Genomic DNA, 23,157 nt, shown 5'->3' with positions numbered 1-23,157 from the left:
GCGGTGGCGTTACCTGCCCACGCTCACACAGGAGCTCACACAGGTCTCTGTCCTCGCCTGGCATCAGAGGGCAGTCAGATGGCGGCGGTTAGGCCTTGGCCAGACGCGCGGCGGCTGCGGATGCGGCGCGGCGGGAAATCCCGAGTGCTGCACTGTGTGTTCACTTCCCCAGTTGAACCAACCTGCTGCTGCAGCCAAGGGCAGGAGGAAGCTGGCGCCGCACGCTCGGGTAAACAGAGGCTGTAATTCCTGTGCTCAGAGGGAGGAGGAAGAGGAGGGAGAGGGAGAGGAGGAGGGGGAGGAAGAGGAGGAGGGAGAGGAAGAGCGGCGTGCTGCTGAACGTGTGATCTTTGTAAAGCCTCTCTGTGTGGATGAAGGTTCTTCTCTGCAGCTCCTCACCAGGGGGGCTCCCACACTCAGGCTGTCGGGGGGGCCCACACACTCCATTAACCTTTGTTGTGTTTGTGCCTGCGGGCTGTGCGACAAGCAACACAAGGATTAATACAGAAACACTGAAACCGTACTAATGCCACGTTTCTAATTATCTTTACAAAAGGAGTTTCTGATCTTAATATTAAAGCTCATTTATTCACCTGGTTATATTTGAAACTTCACATTAGTATGGAGTCGTTTCAGCTCCGTCCTGTGCAGAGCAGAGAGTCTGCAGCTGTGAAGCAACAACACGCTGTGTGTGTGTGTGTGTGTGTGTGTGTGTGTGTGTGTGTGTGTGTGTGTGTGTGTGTGTGTGTGTGTGTGTTTTTGCTCCCTGAAGCTCAGTTTCATTCATCAGAGCTGTGATGTGAGTCTGTGGCACACTGGGTTCAGATCCTGGGCTGTATCCTCCCCCCCCCCCCCCCCCCCCCCAGGTGCTTCGGCCCCCCAGGTGCTTCGGCCCCCCCAGGTGCTCCGGCCCCCCCGCCCACCTGCCACATCAGGAAAACAAATGTGCCTCAGGTTAATTGCTCCCCCTGCCTTTGCCCTTGATCCAGGCACTAAACTGCAGATGTGCAGAGTCGGTCCCTGGTTAGACGCTGTGCCTCCCTGCTGCTGCTCAGAGGAGAAAGAGGACGACTTTCAATGTTCAATGACAAACATTCCTTTCTCCTGGTGTTTGTCCACAGTGTGTGTGTTTGTGTCACCTGTGATGAAATACAGGTGCAGACTTCATTATATCAGTTTATCACATTCTTTAAATCACTACATCTGCATCTCTCTCTCTCTCCCTCTCTCTCTCTCTCTCTCTCTCTCTCTCTCTCTCTCTCCCTCCCTCTCTCCTGCTGTTGGTAAATGAACAACATTGTGCTCGTTTCCCCGCAAAAACACAAACAGAATATAAATGATTCACCAAAACACATTTTGGAACAAACGTGTATGATTAATTCCACTCATTCTGCTGTATTCCAACAGGCTGCACACACACACACACACACACACACACACCAACATGCTGCACACACGTCGCCTGGTGTTCTCCAGCAGCTTCCACTGTGTAGCGTCGCTGTTTGCCACTATTAAAAATGAATCTGCACTCCTCCGGCTGTGCCTCCATCAGCGTCTGTCAGAATGTGGAAACATGACTAGAGCGATCCAGTTTAATAAGATTAATGCCCATTAACTTTAGACACAGTCAAGTGTTTAACGGAAATTGCTCAATTCGCGAAGAAAACACTTTTAATGAGTCGCTGGAAATGAGGCTTCAAGTGTCGTAACTGAATCGCTGCAATGCCGGAATTTGATCTGTTTGCTGGTTTGCAGTTATTGGAGCTTGAACGTCTTCTGCTTCATCCAAAGTGACAGCAATTATTACAGACGCACGGCAAAGTGAGTCGCAGACAAATGTGGGAACGGCGTGCGGCAACTTGTTTTTCCCTTCCTCCGATCAAACTCGCCGCCGCGTTTAAGAAGACGACAGCGGCAGTTTGTCTGGTTTGTCCGCGCCGCATTAATTCACGGCCTCACGTTCCGACTTTCCGGTGGAAGCTCGACATTCACGGGGTTTTTTGAAGTGGAGGCGCCGCACCTCGTAAACACGGCGAGATAAAACGCAGACAAGCATGAAGAGGAGGAAAATAAGCCGGGCGGTTTTTTTTGCGGCGGGGACAGCTGGGCTCTTTATTATGCCTGAGCTGACCTGACGGAGGATTTCTATGCAAAGTTTTCGCAAAGCGGCGCTCAAACCGACGCCTGCGGAAGGAGACGGGCGGCCCAAGTTAAATATTGGTGTTAAATTATACAAAGTTCAGTCGGAGAGCCAAACCTCGGCCAAAGCTGAATGTTTCTCTGTAATTTCCCACAACACCCACATGTACATTTAATTTTCATAAATCAGAAACTTGTTGACCTTGCGCGACCTTCTCGCTTGGCACACACACACACTCGTCCTCTTGAACATGATTTCCCCTGACTCCTTCATATCCCGCTCCTGACCCCCCTGATCCTTTTCCCAAAACCTCTTCAGCCACAAAACTTCATTTGAGAAGCTTTTTACTCTCCCTTTTTAATCTTCACGAGGCTAAACAGCAGCTGTAATTTTATGCATGAGTTTTATAAATAGTAAACAGTCGCTCCGTGCACCAAACATGGTGTTTTCCTCCACTGCAATAGTAGGGAGCGTTTTAGTTCATAAAGGCTTTATGGTCTAGACTCTCTGCTGCCACCTAGTGTTCACAGAGAGACCGGCAGTCTGAATGGTTGTCTATGGCCTCAAAGTAGTGGCAGTAGCCTCTTCATGGGTGAGGGTAGGATGGAGCCTGAGGGCGTGTGTGAGGCGTGTGTGTGTGTGATGCTCTTACCTTTGGTCCTGATGAATGACATGGCAGATAGGAGAAGCTGATCTGTTTCCTCTGCAGGGTGTCGGGTCAGAGTGAGGAGCTCAGAGTTAGAACCACAGCTCCTTCAGGGTCGGAGCAGGAGGGGTCACAGAGTCCGGCCTTTGTTTGGCAGACGATGGGCGTATAGATGGAAGTCTGCACTCTATGAAGTCTAAAATCTCAGTTTGTTGATGGTTAGAACGTGACATGCTGTGTGTAAAGTGTGAATGCGTGTGTCATTTGTGGTTCAGGTGTGTTAACGTAATGAAATCTCCCCCTGCAGGAGACTCACAGGCTGCAGGAGGATGAACACTTAAGCCCCAGACGTCACTTTTTAAACAAATTGTGAGTGTGGATCACATAAAGGTGTTGTTGTTCACCTGACAGCCGGCGATGTTTACCGCAGCTTAAAGGGGGATTCTGCTTTCTCCTTTTTATTTCCTTTCCTAAAAGAGCGAGTCGGGTCCTAAAGGTGCACAGAGGCTTTTGAGAAGATATTGATTTGGGGTGACTTCAAAGACGGTGGACTAAGTCTTTCCAAAGGATCCCTGGGAGACGCGGTGACCGGGTTTGACTCTTTAGCCTTTCTCAATCAGGGCATTAGGAGGTTCAATGTGCTCACAACAATAATAGGGTCACCATTCATCCCCTGTCAGACCCCCGGGTAATGGAGCAGATTAAAGGAGGACGTCTGGTTCCACAGACACACACACACAAACACACACACACATATATACATTGATAGAGTACTAAAGTATAGTTTGGGAGCGTTATTGTCATCTCACATTTGTGGGGTAAACAATCAGTTGGATTTGTTCCTTTCACTGCGGCAGACTTTACTTTTATTATCGTTCTTTGTTGACAGGATTTAGTTTTATTTTTAATTCTTAAGGAGGTGTTTCATCATTATTAGGCAGATGTTTCTTGTAACAAAGTCATCTGAGATGTTTGAGGTAGTTCAGCCACCACTGGTGTCAGGATGGAGTTTTGATGGTGTGTGTGTGTGTGTGTGTGTCTTGTGTAGGTTGTTGTGTTTCTGGCCCTGCTGACGAGGCTTACTCAAAAAGTCAAAAAGTTATGAACATATTTTGATGGAACGTAGTGCAGACAGGTGAGGCCCACAGAAGAACCTGCCGTATGGTTTCTATGGTAACTGCATGTTAACTTTTCTACCTATGTTGCCGCTGTTTGAGTGTGCAGTAATGAGGAGGTGATCAGCGGGGACGAGCGTCTGCAGGCGGGTGTTTTTACAGGACAGATTCTGTTGTCGCTTCCCTCTGTTTGCGCCTGGCCGCCACCCCTCCTCGCCGCCCGGCCGCTCACCTCAAACTCGCCGCGTGCCGTCACTCTCCCCTCTTGACTCCTCCCAGCTCCGGGGCGTCGCTGGCAGCTGTCACGCGCGGGGCGGCGAGCAGGCGTCTGATGTCCTGGCGTTCTGCCCTCTCGCGCTGACAGCACCTGACTGACAGCGGCTGGCGGCGTGACAGGCTCCTACCCAGCATGCCTCTGTCCCCGACTCCAAATGTTATCATTACTGTGAGGAGGGATGTCATCATTTTCTCCCTTTGCAACATAGAAGCACTCAGAGCAAAAGTGGCAGCGGTGCAGCGGCATTCAGCGCCGTGTGAATGACAAGATATTATAGCAGCTGCGCCGCCGCCGACCAGCTCGCTCACCAGGGGCCGCGATGTGATTCATATGCTGTCCCCCTCTCTCTCTAAGACAAATGTGGAATTATACGTCTCAACCTTCTGTGCCCTTTGGTCGGGGCAGTGATCTCATTCTGGGAATGGGATTTTGCCCTAAAAAGGAGTTTTCTTTAAAAAAAAAAAAAGCCTTGAGCGAGAAGAAGCCGAGGAAATAATGGGCCGAAAAATCTTTAAGAGCGAATTGCTTCGTCTCTGAGACGCCGGGCGTCCAAGGCTGCTCGTGTGCCAGCCAATCGGGAATTAATTCAGTTGTCAATATGGCCTTAATCACTGTGCTGCAGCCGGGGTCGCATTTCTCTGCTCACAACATCCAAATTACTAATGGACTCACAGGAATAAGAGGACCTTTGCCTCTGGATCAGCTGAGAGAGGGAGAGTGAGAGTGAGAGAGAGAGAGAGGGGGGAGTGACTGAGTTAGAGAGAGAGAGGGGGGAGGGGGGTGACTGAGTTAGAGAGAGAGAGAGAGACAGAGAGAGGGGGGGAAGTGACTGAGTTAGGGAGAGAGAGAGAGAGAGATAAGAGAGGGAGTGCGAGAGAGAGAGGGGGTGAGTAACTGAGAGAGACAGACAAAGAGAGAGTGAGGACAAACAGGGAGAGAGACTGAAACACTGGCAGAGGGGGGCAGACACATACAGAGAGAGAGAGGGAGAGAGAGAGAGAGAGAGGGAGAGCCTGAAAGAGAGTGAGAAGAAGAGAAAGAGTGAGACTGAGAGAATGAGACATAGAGAGAGAGACGGATACATTCAGTGAGTGAGTGAGAAACACATACCAACACAGTGACAGGGACAGTGTGTGATGGCAGGGGCAGACACACACACACACACACAGAAACAAAGTGTGAGTGAGACTGACTGAGTGAGAGAGAGAGAGTGAGAGACAGACACACATTGTAAGTGAGAGAGAGAGACACAAACACAGAGGGTGGGGGGGGGCGGGGGGGGGGGGGGTGAGAGAGGTCATCTTTGATGTAATGTCAACAGTGACAATATAATGGGAGTGATGGAGGAAGAGGATGATGGAGGAAGAGGAGCTCCGGGCCTGAGTGTGATTACTGTGTGAGTGAGGCAGAGGAGGAGGAGGAGGAGGAGGAGGAGGAGGAGGAGGAGGAGGAGGAGGACTGCAGCGTGGCCACCAACAAAGCGGCGCACTGTTGTGGGGGAAACTCAGATTAATGGACGGAGGACAGAAACAACAACTGAACACTCTGATTACGTTTCTCTGTCCTAAACTCCATTTGTCCACTTTTGTCTCTGGGGCGCTCATCAAAGAACCGACTACCAATGTCCGTGATTACCTGCTCCGCCTCGGCCCGCTCTCATTGTGCCGCAGCTGCAGCGGCCCATCAGTCAAGCAGGCCGGGCGGGATTGCGGCGCACCTTCGCCTTTGTTGACTGCAACCTGATGGAAATTGCCACCTGAGGAGAGGAGGATGAAGCTCCAGCACTCTGGCTCCAATTCTCCCAACGTGCACGACGCTCAAGGCCTTGTTTCCTTATACACTCGGCCGTATGCGCTCTCACCGTCCACTCCATCAAGGCCACGCCAGGGCAAGGGAGGGGAGAGACGGGGGAGGCAGGGGAGGGGGGGAGGGGCTTATCAGTCCTCCAGACAGGCGGAGATACAGATACAGTAGATACAAGTGTACATACATATGAGCCAGGACTGCAGGCCTTGACATTGATGGACACTCTCTCTCACACACACACACACGCGCACACACACACACACACACACACACACAGATTGTTTATGCACGTAGTCTGTTTTGTTCCACCTCCCTTCCTCAGCCGCACACTCTCTAACCCTGACGTACACAAACAGGGAGAGAAAAAAAAGATAAAAAATGGGCCAAATAATGTCAAAGCGAAGGCGGCGCCTATCAAACGCATCAATGAGCTCAAGGTGTGCAAGGACGAGGCGGAGCTTTTATGGGTGCTGCTGAACATAAATACTAAGCAGGTGTCTGTGGGGAAAAGATAGAGGGGTTGGGGGGGAGGGGGGGTCAGATTGAGGCAGGTTGAGTTTCCAGACTGTAAATCCTCCATAAGTAACACACACACATACAGACATACAGTCTGACCACACATGGACATAGCAGCTACATCTGGCCTCCATAAACACGTCAAATGTGTGATAAGTCCTTAATTATCATGCAGCTGTCTGTCATGTAAAGTATTTCTGGAGCTAAACTATGAAGTGGACCTTGTTTGTAAATCAAAGCCAATGTCCGAGCCAACAGGGGGCGCTGGTGTTCATCGGAATCTGAAGGCCCTCTGTTCTCGCTGTGCACCTGAACGCCTCACCACTGCTAGGCATCAATTTTCACAGATATCGATCTGTGAAGGCCGCGCCCTTGGGCAAGGTGATTCTACACTTATCTCCCCGACCCTCCTGCGCTCCCAATCTCCACTCGCCGTCACGCTCGACCGCTCTTTGGAGAGGAATTTCACCTGATTTGTTCCTGCCCGCTCGTCGCCGGCATGTGATCGCTGCCCGAGCACATACAGTGAACGCACGGATGTTTACGGGTGCAACCACGCAACAGACGCACGCACACACACAAATACACACACACACACACACACACACACCAGTTGTTGTTTTCATCTGCAGAATGATGGCTGAGGTGAAGTTATTGATCGCCGGGCCCTGTGACGCCTCTCGCTGTATGAAGGCCCATTTGAAGGGTGACGGTTCAGATCCCTCTGTGAGTGGAAACGTCTTATTAAAGGATAGTTTTTTGCTCTCATCATGTCCTCAACCACACCAGGGACACAAAACACACACATTATTGATCAGCACACCGACCCCATACGTCCCCTCATCAGCTCTGTGTGTGTGATGTTGGCGATCACGTGTGAGCGCTTGTGTCGCATCCAGCCGGAGTCGATGTGATATAAAATGATCGGGCATCTTTCTAAATGGCTGAGATAAGAAGGTTTATGCTGTGCGGCGAGGTGTGACGGCGTGATGCTGTTGTGTAGGCAGACGGACTTGAGAGGTTGTCTGATTTATTGAGCTTTACCGCCGCTGGTGCGAGAAGGAAATTTGATGGCATGAAGAGATCCAGGAAGATAAAAGGCTGTTTCATTAACCCGGCCTCTCACAAATGTAATAAATAAACCAGTGAACAACAACACACGTGTGCTCCCCCCCCCCCCCCGCCGTATGCAATCATTCTAACCACCTGCATCTGCAATCATCTGACTCATTTCATCCTTTAACAACATTACTCACTCACCTACTTCTCATTTATTCTTATTATCGATCGGTTGAATTGTTTTTCTTTATTTCATCTCTTTATTTCTCTTGATTATATCGGGTTCTCGTATGATAGACTTTATATCTTTGTGTCGTGGTGACTTTTATTTGATTATAAAGTCAAATACAGAAGAAGAACGCTCTTATAAAAACAAGTTATATGAAGTTATTTCATCACTTCATATTAATTCAGTCTGCCGGTGAGTGTCTATCAGCAGAGCATCTCAATACATCGCAGGTTTTGATGAGCTGATAGGTGGGATGGGGGTCACAGGGGTCACAGGGGGGTCACAGGTCTCACTGGGGGTCACTTGGGGTCACAGGTCTCACTGGGGGTCACAGGGGGGGGGTCACAGTGGAGCTCATTGGATTTCCAGGCCGATCCAGATCCGTATAGACAGGAAATTGCTTTCACTTCTTCAACACCTGTGCCTTTTATCTCAAAATCTAATAGCAACATTAATGAAAGATGCAGGTCTGAGGTTCCTGAGGTGGATGATTGACAGCTGCAGATACGGATCAGGCCTAAATCAGCTGTTTTGATCTGGATCTAGCTCTTGATCTGGTTGAAGGTGTGGTCAGGGGAGCGTTTGTGGCAGAACTGTGCACCGTGTTGACAAATGAATATGAATTTAGGAAACTATTATATCTAAGGATCCTATTAGGCCTCTATTGTTCCTACGTTAATGTGTAATTCTTATTCTATAGAGTTGTGGCTGCACAGAGGATCCATAGGGAGATCTCTGCTATTCTGCTGTGTCATGGATTTGCATGGCAGTCTGATTTTAATGTAACGGCAGTAAAACTCGGGCTTTATAATGTCAAGTCAAGTGGAGTTTGGCCTGCGTGTTGTGTATGTTTGACTCCGTTAATCTCTAAGTAATAGAGTAAGAGAGAGCGGAGGACAAAGGGAGGAATTTACTGCAACATGACACGACGCCGCTGAGTGGATAAATACGGCGAACACAAGTTTGTTTTCCTCTAATGACACGTCAGAATCTCACGCCAGCCTTCGTGGCTCAACAAGAGCTCCGACGCTTTATCTAAATGAAATAAAACTGTTATTCCTCTCAGCGTGAGGCTGTCTCATTGACTTCCAGCTAAAGCCCAAGCCGCCTCGTCTGTCTAATGGAGTGAGACGCGCTGGATGTCTAACGATGGAATATTGGGGAAATGTATCTCTTATCTGCTTTCAAACAGCAGCCGGAGTTTAGCTGCCTAGATTGTTTTGTTTATCATTTCAACAATACGCTGTGTGTGTGTGTGTGTGTGTGTGTGTGTGTGTGTGTGTGTGTGTGTGTGTGTGTGTGTGTGTGGAGGCCGGAGGCTTTTGTAGCTTTAACTACGTCAGGATGATTACGCTACCAACAGCTGCCGTGGCTTCGTCCTTTCAGCCGGGGGTCAAACCGATGTGTTAAACCGCGATGATGCAGGATTAGAGGCTCCACACTGTGAGACTGCGTTGCTGGGGTGATTCAGGGAGACGTGTCAGGTCTCCCAGGTCGCACTGAGTAGGTATAGCGGGAAAGTAATGACAGTGCTGATTCCCTGAATGCACGGGAAAGGATGGGCAGGGAGGAGGAGGAGGGAGAGGCGGGCGGTGGAGGTCAGCGGGGGCGGTGAGATGTTTTGTGTATGTGTGTGTGTGTGTTTTGATGGGGAAAGTGGCGGACGCTGTGTATGCAGACAGACAGCGGTGAGGTAATTGCGTTTCTCACCGCCTCACCTCTTTCCTACGTGTCGCCTGACCAGCAGGTGGGGGGAGGGAACGGCAGGAATCTGAGAGGAAGCGTGATGGCGTTTAAACATCACAGCGTGTCTGCAAAAGGCTGCGCTTGGATCCTGCTGTTGTTTGAATGACCTGAGAACCCTTCATTTGCAATTTCACAGCAGTAGACACATACATGCTTTTCATCAGCAGTAAGTGCTATGTATGTAGAAGAAAGCCTGCTTCCTGTTTGCTGCTCTTTGGCTTCGGCTCACTCTGCGTACGGGGGGATTGCAATGTAAACATCCAGTTTCAAATTGAATAGAAACCGGCTGTGATTCTGCCCTGCCAATACAAATCTGCACCAATTACGTCAATATGATCGCTGCTAATTCTCCTCCTATAATTATTGGCACATTAATCTTTTCTTGCACCACTGGGGTGGTCAGGCTTCCCTGCCAGGATAATTGGATAGCCTCGTATTTTGGGGGGATGATGCTTGACAGTAATGAGGAAGTTTGTGAAAAGGTGGCTGCACCCTGGCAGCGCTCACAGTTCCATCAGCTGAGAGGTGGAGCCTGTGCGCCGCGTTAATGTGAGAGGGCCGGCCGCCGCACCGCTCCATATCAGGGAGGCTGCATGGAGGGAGTGACACACACACACACACACACACACACGCACACACACACACACACACACACACACATGCAAGTAAAGGCACAGATGGAGAAGTTTGTTTGTGAAGGTAAGGAGGTGAAATGGTTGCATCATCTAAGCCTTAAAGGATGAAGGTGTTTACGTTCACACTGGTCGCATTTGTCTTGTTCAGCTGAGCTCATACTGACAGTCAGCATCGCATATAATCACACCCCCTTTTTGCCAGGTAACCCACAGCGATGAAGCTCTATTTCTGGGTGTATTGGCTCTTGCTGAGCTCCACAGAGCTTCACCTCCTAGTGGCTACATCCAGTATGTAAACATGACACCGACCTATCAGCGCCAATAAACTACTGGCTGTCCATGAATGCACCTGATTGTAGGAAATGAGGCCCAAACTGCACTCATCTCAAACAGCTGGAGGCTGGATTACTGCACCTTATGAATTAAGAATGAGGTAAATGTTTGAATTGTGAGATACCCAGGATGCATAGTTAGCTCTTGTTTGTGGAGGAAAATTTGAATGAATGAATTGAAAGGAATTGCTGAGGACTGCAGGTTCTATTCCTGTGTTTGGATTGTGTGGTGATGGAGAAACACAGACTTCACCTTCAGAGGCCCTTAGCAGCGTTCACCCAGGGCCTTCAAATCACTGTGTCCGCCCCTGCACAGGACACAATGACATGAGGCCAGAGTGCAAACACACACACAAGTCATCCAGCAGCTCTAGCGGAACGACAGCTCCCCTGACACACGCTCAGAGAAACACACACACACACACACACACACCGATCAGCGAGGATGTGGCTCAGTCTGGACCCGAGCAGCTGGACTGAGGGCAGATTGAGCCGGGCTGTTCCACATGAAATGGAATGTTTGCATGAATGTTTAATAGAAAGAGCGGCGCTGGTGTGAGCTTAAGCAGGTGCAGCAGCTGGACTCCTTCACACCCCGAGGCAGCAGCTCCGTGCTCACTGGGTCTGACACACTGGTTGCACGTTGCCGTGCGGTGCAACAGGCGTTATTATGAAAGTGAGAGAGTGTGGAGCACATCTGACTGTAAATACTCTATAATCAAGTCTGAATAGAGAGTTATAGAAGTAAATGTTTGAGTTATAAAACAAATCGTTCCCTCATTTTGCAGTAAATACAGCAGAGCAGATTGAGTCGATTATGAATAATTACTCAGTCCCAATGTACAAAGCAATCTGTCATGATTAATGTTCTTAATAGGGAAAGTTTGAGCAACGAACCACGTGTAGGAATAAACGTCTGGCCTGTTTATTGTTGCTTCGCCTTCTAAAGGTCGTTACTAACTGCGATTGAATTGTCGTATTGAATCTATATCATGCTTGTGCCATTTCCATAAGAACTTCTCTGCCATGTGACTTCGCTCTCATCTGAGGAATGATGTCAGTACAGAACAGGAACATGTAGAACGAGAGGAGAGCCAAGTGTAAACATCTGTAAATGAAGCTGTGTTGTTTGTGTGTAAGCCGCCTATAGATCAGACCTCTCTCAATCGGCTCATTGATGGAAAGTGTCACCGATCACACTGAGGGTCGACGCAGAGCCGGGGGGAGGAAGAATCCAAACTTCCCATTTGTCGTGCCGAAAAACTGCCGGGCAGGCGGTGGTGGAGTATTTTAGATTTGACAGCTTTTCAATGAGAATTTTGGCTTCAAAATGTCAGAATGCCTGCTGGGTGATCTATCAGCTTAGAGACGCCGGGCGATCCATTCACGTCTGCACCGTCCCACATTCCATATCCGGTTGAAATCAAAGGTGCTGACATAAGACATTTTTCAGACACGGCTCATATTTCAGACGGAGCAGATCAGAAGGAGAATCGATGTGAGGCTTCCAGCTGTGCCACCTTTCATAATAATAACTAATATTCTGCTTCCTGTCGCTTCGGAGGCTTCTTCTTTCCTTCTCACCGGCTCAAACTAAATAGATCTAAACTAATGAAACTAACTAAATAAACTGAGACCAAACTGAATTTGGAAATAAATGGAACGAAGGAACGAAGGAATGAATGAAAGTAATTACAAATGATAAAAAGAAATGGAAGTAAAATGACCTCGGGGGAGAGGGGAGGCTCCGGAAAAATCCACTTACCCCCAATCTGGACTGAAGTGATGTCGGGGGACAAACTGTTGAGAGGCGACACAGATGATTTATTAGCAGCGGCTGTCCTGGAGTGGAACAGGAAGACGGGGGGGCGGGGCAAGAAGCGGAAAGGGACGAGGAAGGAGAGGCGGCGGGGTCAAGAGACAGAGGGGCAGATTTATAGAGTACCATTTCACTTTTTCAAAAGCCTGGCCGCATCGCATTAACTGCAGTGATTACAGGGGCGAGTGGAAGGGGGAGGGGGGGAGGGGAGGCGGGGCCTTAAATCACGTCCACTTTCATACAGCGAGAGGTCTCACGTGATGGATTGTGTTTGTTATTGCAGCTTCATGCAGAGTGCTCGTGACAATAGCTGAGATATTGCAGCGTTATGGGGGCAGAAGGAGAGAGTGTGTGTGTGTGTGTGTGTGTGTGTGTGTGTGTGTGTGTGTGTGTGTGTGTGTGTGTGTGTGTGTGTATGTGTGTGTGTGTGTGTCACCATTTGGTTTGACATCCTTTAATATGTGCCTTCAGTCTGCTGCAGTTCACAAAGGCTGCAGGGTCGAGACAGTCGACAAAGAAGCTTTCTGAGCGTCTTTCTCTCTCTCTCTCTCTCACTCTCTCTCTCTCTCTCTCTCTCTCTTTTGCTCTCTTTAAAAAGCCTTTTCTCCCTTTCATCTCTGGGGCCAGCAGCCGAGGAGACGCGTCACATTTGTCGAAGAACTCCAGCGTGACACAACCGCCGCTCAAGGCTTCCTGGAGACTCTGTGGATGCATGTTAAACACAAAGATCCAACCACAACATAAAAGCAGATCTAGGGACGCACTTGGAGGGCGACGCAGAGGGAATTTGTTGGATTTATATGGGCGAGAGATTAGCACACACACACACACACAGACACACACACCAAAACAACTTTATTACTCACCTTAAAAAGCCTCCAATCAGTCCAAGTTTTAGTTTCACCTCATCTACTCCTCAGCCTCCACAAAGCGGGAGAAGTGTCACTGTGTGTGTGTGTGTGTGTGTGTGTGTGTGTGTGTGTGTGTGTGTGTGTGTGTGTGTGTGTGCGCGCGTGCGTGCGTGCGTGCGCGTGTGTGTGTGTCGTCCCTCCACAGCAGGATGAGCAGCATTGTCACCATCTCTCCCACCTTCTGCTTACTGTTAATCATCCATTATCTGGTTGATCACATGCTCTGAAGCCGATCTGATCCCTCTGATCCCTCTACATGTTGCAGACATATTGCTGGCGTGTTTACTAATGGGCTCTTTTGTTTGGCGTGAGAGACATTCTGATAAAAATCCTTTCGCATTTTAATAAACCCCTCTTTGCTTTTCTCTTTCTGGAGTGGTTCAGAGGAATGATTGAAGCTTTCGTTTCGCCCCAAGGAAGAAACGTTGATTATAAAACTCATTCTGCTGGTGATTTGTCTCTTAGCTCACATTTCCACACAGTATAATAATGTGCCTGATATGAGTAGTCAGTGTTTCAATGAGCTTCTGAACTTTCCGAGTTTTGGACGCCGCTCCTTTTGTTATTTTTCCTCTAAAAGCTACTTGACTTTTACAAAGCAAGACACTGATGGTAGAGTAGGAAGAGTCCATTGGTTAATGTGCACTCACAGCTTTCCTACTAACAAAGCACCACTGTCTCACGTAAGAAACACACATGAACCGTTTAGAGCAATGGAGGAGGAAGTGAGGCTCCAAACGAAACTCCACTCACCGTGCATCAGTGCAGCTTTACGAACGCTCCATCAAACCAGACAGACGAGACAGACGAGACGCTGTATTCCCCGCTGCGTGCGTCTCCCCGTGTGACCGCGTGTCTGTCTGTATACCTGCTTGTTGCCTAGAAACGGTTGAAAGTAAGCCGAGGAAAATCAAAGTGAAACTTAAAGATGACCTCCCCCCCATTCTTCAAGCCCTTTTGTCAAACGCAACACACTGTAATAATATTCCACCAGGGTGAAACGGAAGGTGTGTGAGCGGGTGGAGGACAGGAAATGATTGGTGGCTTCACCCCAGAGGAGAATACGCATTAATCACCCAGCGTTCACAAACAGGTGCAGGAAACAGGTCCACATTAGGATACACACCTGTGATGATGTTTGTTGTTGTAACGCTGCGGCAAGAATCATCCAACGCCGCCGGTCCAACTGCAGACGGAAGGTAAACAGGCTCAGAGTGAAGCCGACCTGCATGTGGCCTTAAACTGCTGCTACATAAAGAGCTACAGGCCGCATGTTTGGAGTTTGACTGTGTCTGTGTCGCTTTTACTGGAAGACGAGGTGTTTATGTTTTAATTCTGGTGTATACAACCAGATTCCTTGGCTATTATGGTTTCAAATGAACTATTATTAGTTTCATACTGAGAGATTAGTTCTGTATGATTGGACCACAGAGCTGCGTAGAGTCGTATGGACCCAAATACATAGAAACTTTAAATAGAATAAATAATTGATCTGGTGTCATGCCCCGTTTTGTTTTTCTTCCACATATTTCTGTTGTTATTCTTGTTCCCTCTTTTTTAAGTGAGGGGATTTGTTTGTTCAGCCCCTTGAAATTAGTTTAATGTTTGTGTCACATTGTTATGCCTGAAAGGAACCAAAATTCTTGGAAGTATTCCTTGAAATGTTCGTTTTTGTGTGGAGCTTAATAATGAAAATAAAATCATCAGGCTTCTGTATTTTGGGTCCACAGAGCTCCATAGAGGCTCACTGGAACAGATGTGACATGGTGCTAACATGCTCAGTGGCTCTAAAAATACATGAATTATTATCACTTTACTAAATGCTGCTGATAAAGTGGATCAATAAGACTCAGAAAATGCATTAACTGAAATTATGTTTTATGTGAATGGCAGAAATCGGGGCTGGAAGGTTTGTTACGGGAATAAATCATACTTACTCGGTACCAACAGGGGGCGATAGAAGCCTGTCACGGTTGTTTGTAACGCAACGGTAAAAATGAACGACGAAGAAGAAAACTCGTCTTACTAGGTGGAGGAGATGAGGGATTCAGAGATGGACCCCGCGCGCGATGTAAAACCCTTTAAAAGGAACAGTTTTGTAATGTAAGCGAGTTGCAAAACGTTACGCAGTGTTGTAGAAAGTGTTTAAAGTGAAATCTGCGTTGCCTGTAACGGAATATTGAGACGTAAAATGGCCACAGAGAACAAATGAAGCAGGTGCGGACGCCACATGACGTCACCAGAAGCTGAAAAGGTGAAGAAAACACTCAAACACTCAATCAAAGTCACAACGATGTCCAGTTTAGCTTAATAACAGGCTGAGAAAAAAATAGCACAATTTTTGTTATATCAATCTTCATACTATTCTGGCTGATTGTTTCACCAAAATCGTAATTATGCAGCTGATTCGTTACATTGCCGCACAGCACATTAGACAAGCCAATTAGTGTTAATGCTGCTGTTGAATTAGATCATTAAAATCATAAAACAACAAGCTGTCATCTTATAATATAAAAACATTAAATGAAAATGAAACAAATCAGTTGGTAACACTCGGCTTAACAATTCCACCTTTTCACCGCTCACTGTTTTTACAAATGAACTCCTCATTAAGACCAAATCCTCCTCATTAACGTGTTTACAGGTGTCAGTGCGTCTCTGTGATGGCTGGAAAGTAGAGTTCTAATCACCTCTGAAACGACTTTGTAGGAAAGGTTGAAACATATTCTACATTAGATGATCCTGTATAAACTGCAGCATGCAAACCAAAGCCTTATATTGTTATGTTCTGGTGTGTAATATGTCATTTGGGTTTGATATGTTGAAACCTTTGCAGTCTTGGTGCTTCCTCTGCACCAATATCAGACTTTGAAACTTCCCCTTTAAAGAATGATTGATATATTGATGAATCAGGTGTGTTTGTTCTGGCCCCTGATGCTCTCCTGGGTCTGATAGAGAAGCTGTACTGATTAATACTCTGATCCCACTGAGCCGGTCGGGTCCAGATCTGTGTGTGTGCTTTGATGATGTAAGGAAACAAACAGTCTAACTTCACGCTTAGACACTTTGAAGTCAAGGAGGCGGCGCTGAACTCCACAAGTCCATCTCCCAACTCTTCCCCCCCGTAGGAAGTGATGTCGTAACACTTTCCTTCTACTTCGCCATGACAACGTACGGGATATGACAAGCAGGAAGCAGCCGCCCCGGTCGGCCTGCTCTCACCTTTTGTTGCTAGAAAATTGCCTTTCACGCTTTTAAGACTTTAGACAAGCGGTGTAAAGTCCCGGGTGGATGTTTGGCTCCTCTTCCTCCTTGTCCTCCTAATCTGGATGCTGTTTGCGTAGCTTCATGCTCTTTAAGCACATCCTTGCTCCTCGCCTTTACGACGGCCATTCATTCATAAAGCATCTAATAACTTTTATGCTTAGGCTGTCATTGTCTGCGTTTCGCCGACGGTTCCCGCGGTTACAGCAAGTCGCAACTCCCATTAGAAGTTTATAGTTGGATTAGTTAAGAGGCCGGGTGACGTTTACAGCTCCTCTACAGCCGGGTGTTCCACATGTGAACACCGAGCCTCATAATGGAGACGGATGGAGATACAAGGTGTCAATAAAGACCTTTAGCGGCTGCAGACGTGCACGGGGCAGGCTACCAGGGCAAAGTGGAGGTGCCGGTGAGGCTGTTGTCTCTGTTGTTTGCCTTCCAGATGCTGCTCATGTTGTGTTTTAGCCTCAGGGAACGGTGAATTAGGCAGCAAAGCCGTCAGTCAGGCGAGTTACCAAATCACGGGGGGTTGTTAGGCCTTAGATTCCTGCACACTGGGTTTGTAAAGGTTATTCTGTGGATCTGTCAGAGCCGTGAAGACGAGGGAAGAGGGCCTGCATGTTCCAGCGTCTTCCTCATTCATCCTATGGCTTTCTAAAGGAAGTAGTTTTCCGTGGCAGAACTATAAAATGAGCACCATGGCAGGATGAAAGATCTGGAGGAATCAATCATTATTATGCATTAGAGGGGGGTGGGGGGGAAGTGTGTGAGCATCACAGGGATCCAGCCTCTCTGGTGCTATAAGCACTTTCACTCTGAGTTAAATATTTAATGCCACATTCCTGCATTGCTACTGGAGGAATAGAAGCTCACAGTGGGCTAAGTACAATAAACAGGCATAAAGGGAGAAGCTCCGTGCATAATTAATTAAACGGCTCCCGTCATTAAATCAAGACACATTGAGGCAATAACAGTTTTTTTTTCCCCGCCGCATATCCGATGAGATGAACCTGTAGAAGTGTTTTTGTTGCTGTTTTAGATACCGCTCTATATCTGCCAATGAGGCGCTCATGCATTATTTGTGGAGAACGCCGGCGCCTGCCAAGTGTGAGAGCCAAACCGGCGAGGCAAAGCTTCAAAGGAGAGAGAGAAAGAAAGAAAACACAAACTCATTTTCTTTAATGAGCATCAGTGAAGCCAGGTTGACGTGTTCATTGTCACCGCACGGCGATGAGGTAATGCTTTCTGACTGAAGCCTCCTGGCCTCCATTTCTTTGAATCACTTGGCGGTTGCCGCGAGAGACCAAGCGGCTCTTGATCTCCCTGTGATTAGCAGATAAGCGGTGGGCGAGCGTACATTACCCAGGCCGGCGTCTTCACGTGCCGTCACAGCCCGGGAACGTCTCGGTGTTCCAGCTCAGTGTTTGGGCGCTGACGCCTGTGTTTCATCACACGCCTTCACACTGATGCTGCTCATTGTGATTCTTACCGTCGTGCTGCCTCGTCCACATTAGATGCAAATGAAGCGATGAAAGCAAGCGGGCGAACGCAACGGAGTCACGTGGATCTGAAGGGACAGAGTACACGATGTCACATGGAGATGAGGCACGGAGCGTTTCTGCCTCTGTGCTGTCATCAAAAGTGACAGGTGTGTGTGTGAGTGTGTGTGTGAGTGTGTACATGCACATGCCTAAGCAGTTTGGAGTTTGGCAGCAACGTGTGTGGAATTCTGCGAAGGTTTTAATGAAACCTGGAGTGTTTAGTGGACATCAAGGCTACTCTGATGGAAATCAATGGGTTCTTTTGTGTGAGAGAGAGAGAGAGAGAGAGAGAGAGAGAGAGAGAGAGAGAGAGAGAGAGAGAGAGAGAGAGAGAGAGAGAGAGAGAGAGAGAGAGAGAGAGAGAGAGAGAGAGAGAGAGAGAGAGAGAGAGAGAGAGAGAGAGAGAGAGAGAGAGAGAGAGAGAGAGAGAGAGAGAGAGAGAGAGAGAGAGAGAGAGAGAGAGAGAGAGAGAGAGAGAGAGAGAGAGTTTGACGGGTCTTTAATGACGCATCACCGGCCCGGACAGGTAATCAATTTATTTAGGCAGTAATGTATGTATCCCAAGGTAAATCTTTAATTAATGGGGAAATAGAAAGCAGACAGTTGCAATGCAGGAGGCCGCAGAGTATGAAACCCGCCCAGCGTAAATGGAGGCTTTCTCATTTCCCTTTTAATTAGCTGCAATCAGTCAACGCTGCGTTCCTGCTCCTCTGCGTCTCCAAAGCGTCCGCGTGGAGCCGCGGCTCGGATGTGAAGGGAGACACATTAACCAGCCTCCGCTCGCGCGTTTAAAGCCTCCACAACTCAGAGTGAAGACCCCCTTCAGCCGTCTCTGGACTCCTCTTTAACGGGTAATTGGTTTAATGTCTGGATCATGAAGCCCACAAGCACCACGTCATGTTTCTGTCCCCCCTCCGTGTCCTGCTGTGACGGCATTTTAAGGACTGTCCATTTGGGCTTTAGGGGGAAAGAAAGAGCTCAGTCGCAGCCTTATTGACTAAACCAGCTCATCGTTCGTAGACAGAATCGTTCTCAGAATACAGAATGTTTTGTGGTTTCCAAGGTCGCAAAAAAAATAGTTTTGTCGATTTGTCCCATTTAAGATTTAATAAAGATCTGAAAAGAGGAGAAGCTTCATCCAAACCTCTTCCTCATCATAACAAGTGGGGACAAACTCGCCACCGCCGCAACTGTGTCTCATTTTTAAAAATGTGATTTTAAAGCAAAACTCTAACTCGAACAATAATTTGATTGGGAAAGTGGATTCTGCTGCCGAAACAAGATTACGCCACTGCAAAGGCTCGTTTTCATATCTCTGTACACGGCACGGCCTGAATTATGCATGAGTGGTGAAGAACCGGCCATTAAAGGAAACTCCAGTAAGTTCTCAGGAGCTACGCAGATGTAGAGGCTACTTTTAATGAGGGTACAGACTCAACCTACAGTCAATTAGATCAGCCACGGTCCAAATGAATGACATCACGTCCCTCAGTAAGATCTCATTCTGTGTGATGGTTGTTATTGTTGTTCTGCAGCTTTAAATCACGTCTTTACTCATTACATACATGATCTCTAACCACAACAGATACACGCAGATAACATTGGTTGGTGATGTAACTGCAACACACGATTGTCTTCATTCTGTGCCCGAGCATTCTGATTGGTTGACAGATCTCCCCATGCTTTAACAGAGGCGGTTTATAAGACGTTCAGAATGTCACTGGGTTCGCTCATAGTGACAGAACCAGAGTTCACATACATGTTGTTGACATGTCTGCATGGATGATTGTTGACAGGGGCTGGACCGGCTCCCAGCATGCATTGGGAGAAAGAGCCTTGACTGGTTGCCAACATTCAGGCCGGCGGGTTTAGCTTCACCGCTTCACTTGAGGGTAATGTGTTCTGACTGAAGATCCCGGGGAGACGCACGCGGAGAACATGAAGATCAGACCGCGGCCAAAACGCTGTCCTGGCCTTTGTGTGTGTGTGTGTGTGTGTGTGTGTGTGTGTGTGTGTGTGTGTGTGTGTGTGTGTGTGCGTGCGTGTGCGTGTTGAAAAGTGATCCCATAGTCTGCACAAAATCCTAAATGCCCGGACGTGGAATGGGAGGCAGGCGGTGTAAAGGTGAACGCGCTTAACGACCGTTAATGTTGTAAAGATATGTGTTTAACATGGGCGGAGTGTAGGAGCGGCCATTACAGGCTGCACTGGGAGGCATTAGGAAGTCTTCTGAGGCAGAGGCCAGAGCCATAAATTCCATCTTCATACTTCACACATTAGCTTTAATAGCTGAAGTTTACAAGAGTGTTATTCAGGCGGAGATGGGCCTAATGAAACGGCCTTCAGCGTTACGGCGCCTGAGCCGACCCTCCTCCGTGGGTAATTTGACCTTTCATCTTCCTATATAAGAACGTTATGTGCATTTATTTATCTCACAGAGCGGCGGCAGAGGTCCTGACGCAATATTAAGAGAGCCAGAGGTCAAGTGCTTCCAGAGAGCTGCAGAAGAGCTACGATCTCAGATCAAAGCACGGCCATTCATAATATGGAAATACATTTATTAGATCACTATGAGTGTATAAAGTTATTATGATCGGTATTATCATGACCGTTACAGAAGCTGAAAAAACCCAAGGTCATTCTTCTTCTTCTGTCTTTGCCAGTGGAAGAAGTCATGAAGAGCAAAGCCAGGCTGCTGCCTCCTCCTCCTCGCTTTTAGTGCCATTAAGAAATGGCATTTGCGATCAATGGCTCTTTAAGGCTCATTTGAAATGACTTCAGGATTTATACTGGAGTTTCCTCTCAAGGCAGAGGTGTGTTGGTCTGTGACTGTGTACTAATTACCCTGTGTGTGTGTGTGTGTGTGTGTGTGTGTGTGTGTGTGTGTGTCTGTGTCTGTGTGTGTGTGTGTGTGTGTGTGTGTGTGTGTGTGTGTGTGTGTGTGGTTCTCTCTGTGTGTGTGTGTGTGTGTGTCTCTCTGTGTGTGTGTGTGTGTGTGTCCCTGTGTGTGTCTCTGTGTGTGAGGCAAGAGGAGAAAGGCGAAGTAGTAAAAGTCATTTCTGTGCTTGTGGTAATTGGGCTCTGATGTTAGGAGGTGATGACGGTGGTTTTCAGAGGTAATTATGCGGCCTGTCGATATCCAAGAGGCCGTTTGGGATTTCGGACTTTCACTTTGAAGTGTTTGAAGAAGAAATACATTGGTTCCAAATGTTTTCTATATTTTCTGGGAGCACCAACTTCAAATAAGTTTCCAGTTTCCATCATTAAAGCCAGAATCCCTAATTTGATCTGAAGTGCGGTGTTTTTACCCTCCACCGTGAAGCTCTCACACTCTGTTAGAGGTTTGTCCTGTGCTGAAAGATAGGGAAGCTGTCAGTGGGGAAGCCTTCAAAAGAGTGAAGCACACACAACTTTCAAGTGAAAAATAAGACTTCACTGCAGTGTGGATCCATAAAAGCCAAACCCACGGTGGCTATTCCTCCCAAGGAACAAGCAAAGAGAGGAATAATTGTTGTTCAAGTGCTTGCAGCAGTGTTTTGGTTGCCAGTCTAAGTTCTCCTGATGAATGTGGACAGGAGCATGTGTGTGAGGAGAGGCCCTGGCAGTAAGATGTGGATTTGTTGTCTCTACAGACGAGCCACAGGCTGGCAAGATTGCTGCTGGCGTTCCTCGAGGGTACTGGAACTTCTCCTGGGTTGCCGAGGACGACCTGAGCTTCATCAACGACGCGATGGCTCCATCAGGTGAGTCGGACACTGTCACCGCCACTGTCGTCTCTCCGAGAGGTTCATTTGTCCCCCTGACTGGCCTTGACACCTGTTGTCAGCTGTCAGTCACCACACACACACGCACACACACACACACACACACACACATCTCCTGACCCCTGCTGTCGGCCCTGGCAACAAGAACATTCAGTGGAAGCTTGGTGGAGGATTCTACACCTTCCCACAATTATACAATGTGTTGATGTCCTTGGTTAATGAGATCATCGTCCACACAATTCCATCGTTTGTGAGGGAAACAAAAAATTGGACGAAATGAAGTTGAGCAAAGTCAAGCAGAGGGCTCAGAAGAAGTCGACATCTTAACCAATTAAACTGTAATGGAAGTCCCTAATACGTTTTTGTGAACAAGACATTCATTTGAAGAGGCCATTTAAAAACCTTAGTACAGTTCGGCCCCTTGTAAGATTGGACACTAATGTCAAATAATGGACTTTCATTCTATTCCATCTCCTTGAATCTGACTTCAAATATTGGAGACATTTCCAGCGTGTTCCAAGTGTTCCATATGATTTAAAGTTGTGTCACAATCTCGTCTTCAGAAGCCAAATAAGAGGAGATAGCACACACACTCCATCAACTTTAAGAGTCTCCCACACACACACACACACACACGGAATGTCAGAGAAAAGCGGAGAACACACACTTTGTCGTTGTTCCCTTCAAACCCGTATGGAACAGACTTGTAGAATTCAGCAGAATTGCCTATAAAGGAAACTGTCGTGAACGGGCTGTTATTCAAAATTACAATCCTCAGGTTTTATTGTCCTTTAATACGGGCGCAGACTTGTAAAACCCTTCAGTGCTCGGGGGTGAATGTGCTCGGAACACGCAGAGGGAAAAGCCACATTTATGCTAAGAACGGCCCAGTTACCAGATTATATTAGAAAGCCTCTCACAGTTCACCAATCTTGAATTAAATGTGGTTCCGTGGAGCCGTATGTCACGTATACGACCGCGGCCTTTACTGCAGTTAGTTAAACAAATATTTGGTAACTCCTCTTACACAGCATACGCCCGTCTCCTTAAGGAACGCCACAGTAAATCCCAAAGACAAAGGAGCCTTTAAAGAAGTGGAGCTGCTAGTTCAACATTTATGTCCAGTGCTTACCGTTGGATTACGTCATGTACCCCCCAAAACCAAACGCACCCAATACTAAATATCAGGGACAGTTTAAAGGTGTGAGGGAATTAAACCAACAACACCAGATGACTGAAGAATCTGATACTTATGAGACTCGAACTCAGGATTCTGGTCTCAGGCACCTTTGAGTTACTGTAGGACAGAGATCCATAAAATAATATAGGTGTTTCAAGGTCAAAGGTCATAGGACAA

General features: G+C 47.7%; 1 protein-coding gene across 1 annotated transcript in view; it reads left to right on the top strand.

The window, feature by feature from the left end:
- The window catches only part of alk (ALK receptor tyrosine kinase), a 256,210-nt gene that overhangs the window by 82,285 nt on the left and 150,768 nt on the right, over positions 1-23,157 (top strand). Inside the window, exon 2 of the mRNA XM_076159394.1 lies at positions 21,669-21,779. Coding sequence (XP_076015509.1) covers positions 21,669-21,779 — 111 coding nt within the window. The remainder of the gene's footprint in view (positions 1-21,668; positions 21,780-23,157) is intronic.

This window comes from Genypterus blacodes, unplaced genomic scaffold, assembly GCF_046128005.1.
Source record: "Genypterus blacodes isolate CSIRO-AG114 ecotype Tasmania unplaced genomic scaffold, CSIRO-AGI_Gbla_v1 ptg000095l_1, whole genome shotgun sequence".
Taxonomy (NCBI): Eukaryota; Metazoa; Chordata; class Actinopteri; order Ophidiiformes; family Ophidiidae; genus Genypterus; species Genypterus blacodes.
This window is presented reverse-complemented; position numbering and strand designations above follow the sequence as displayed.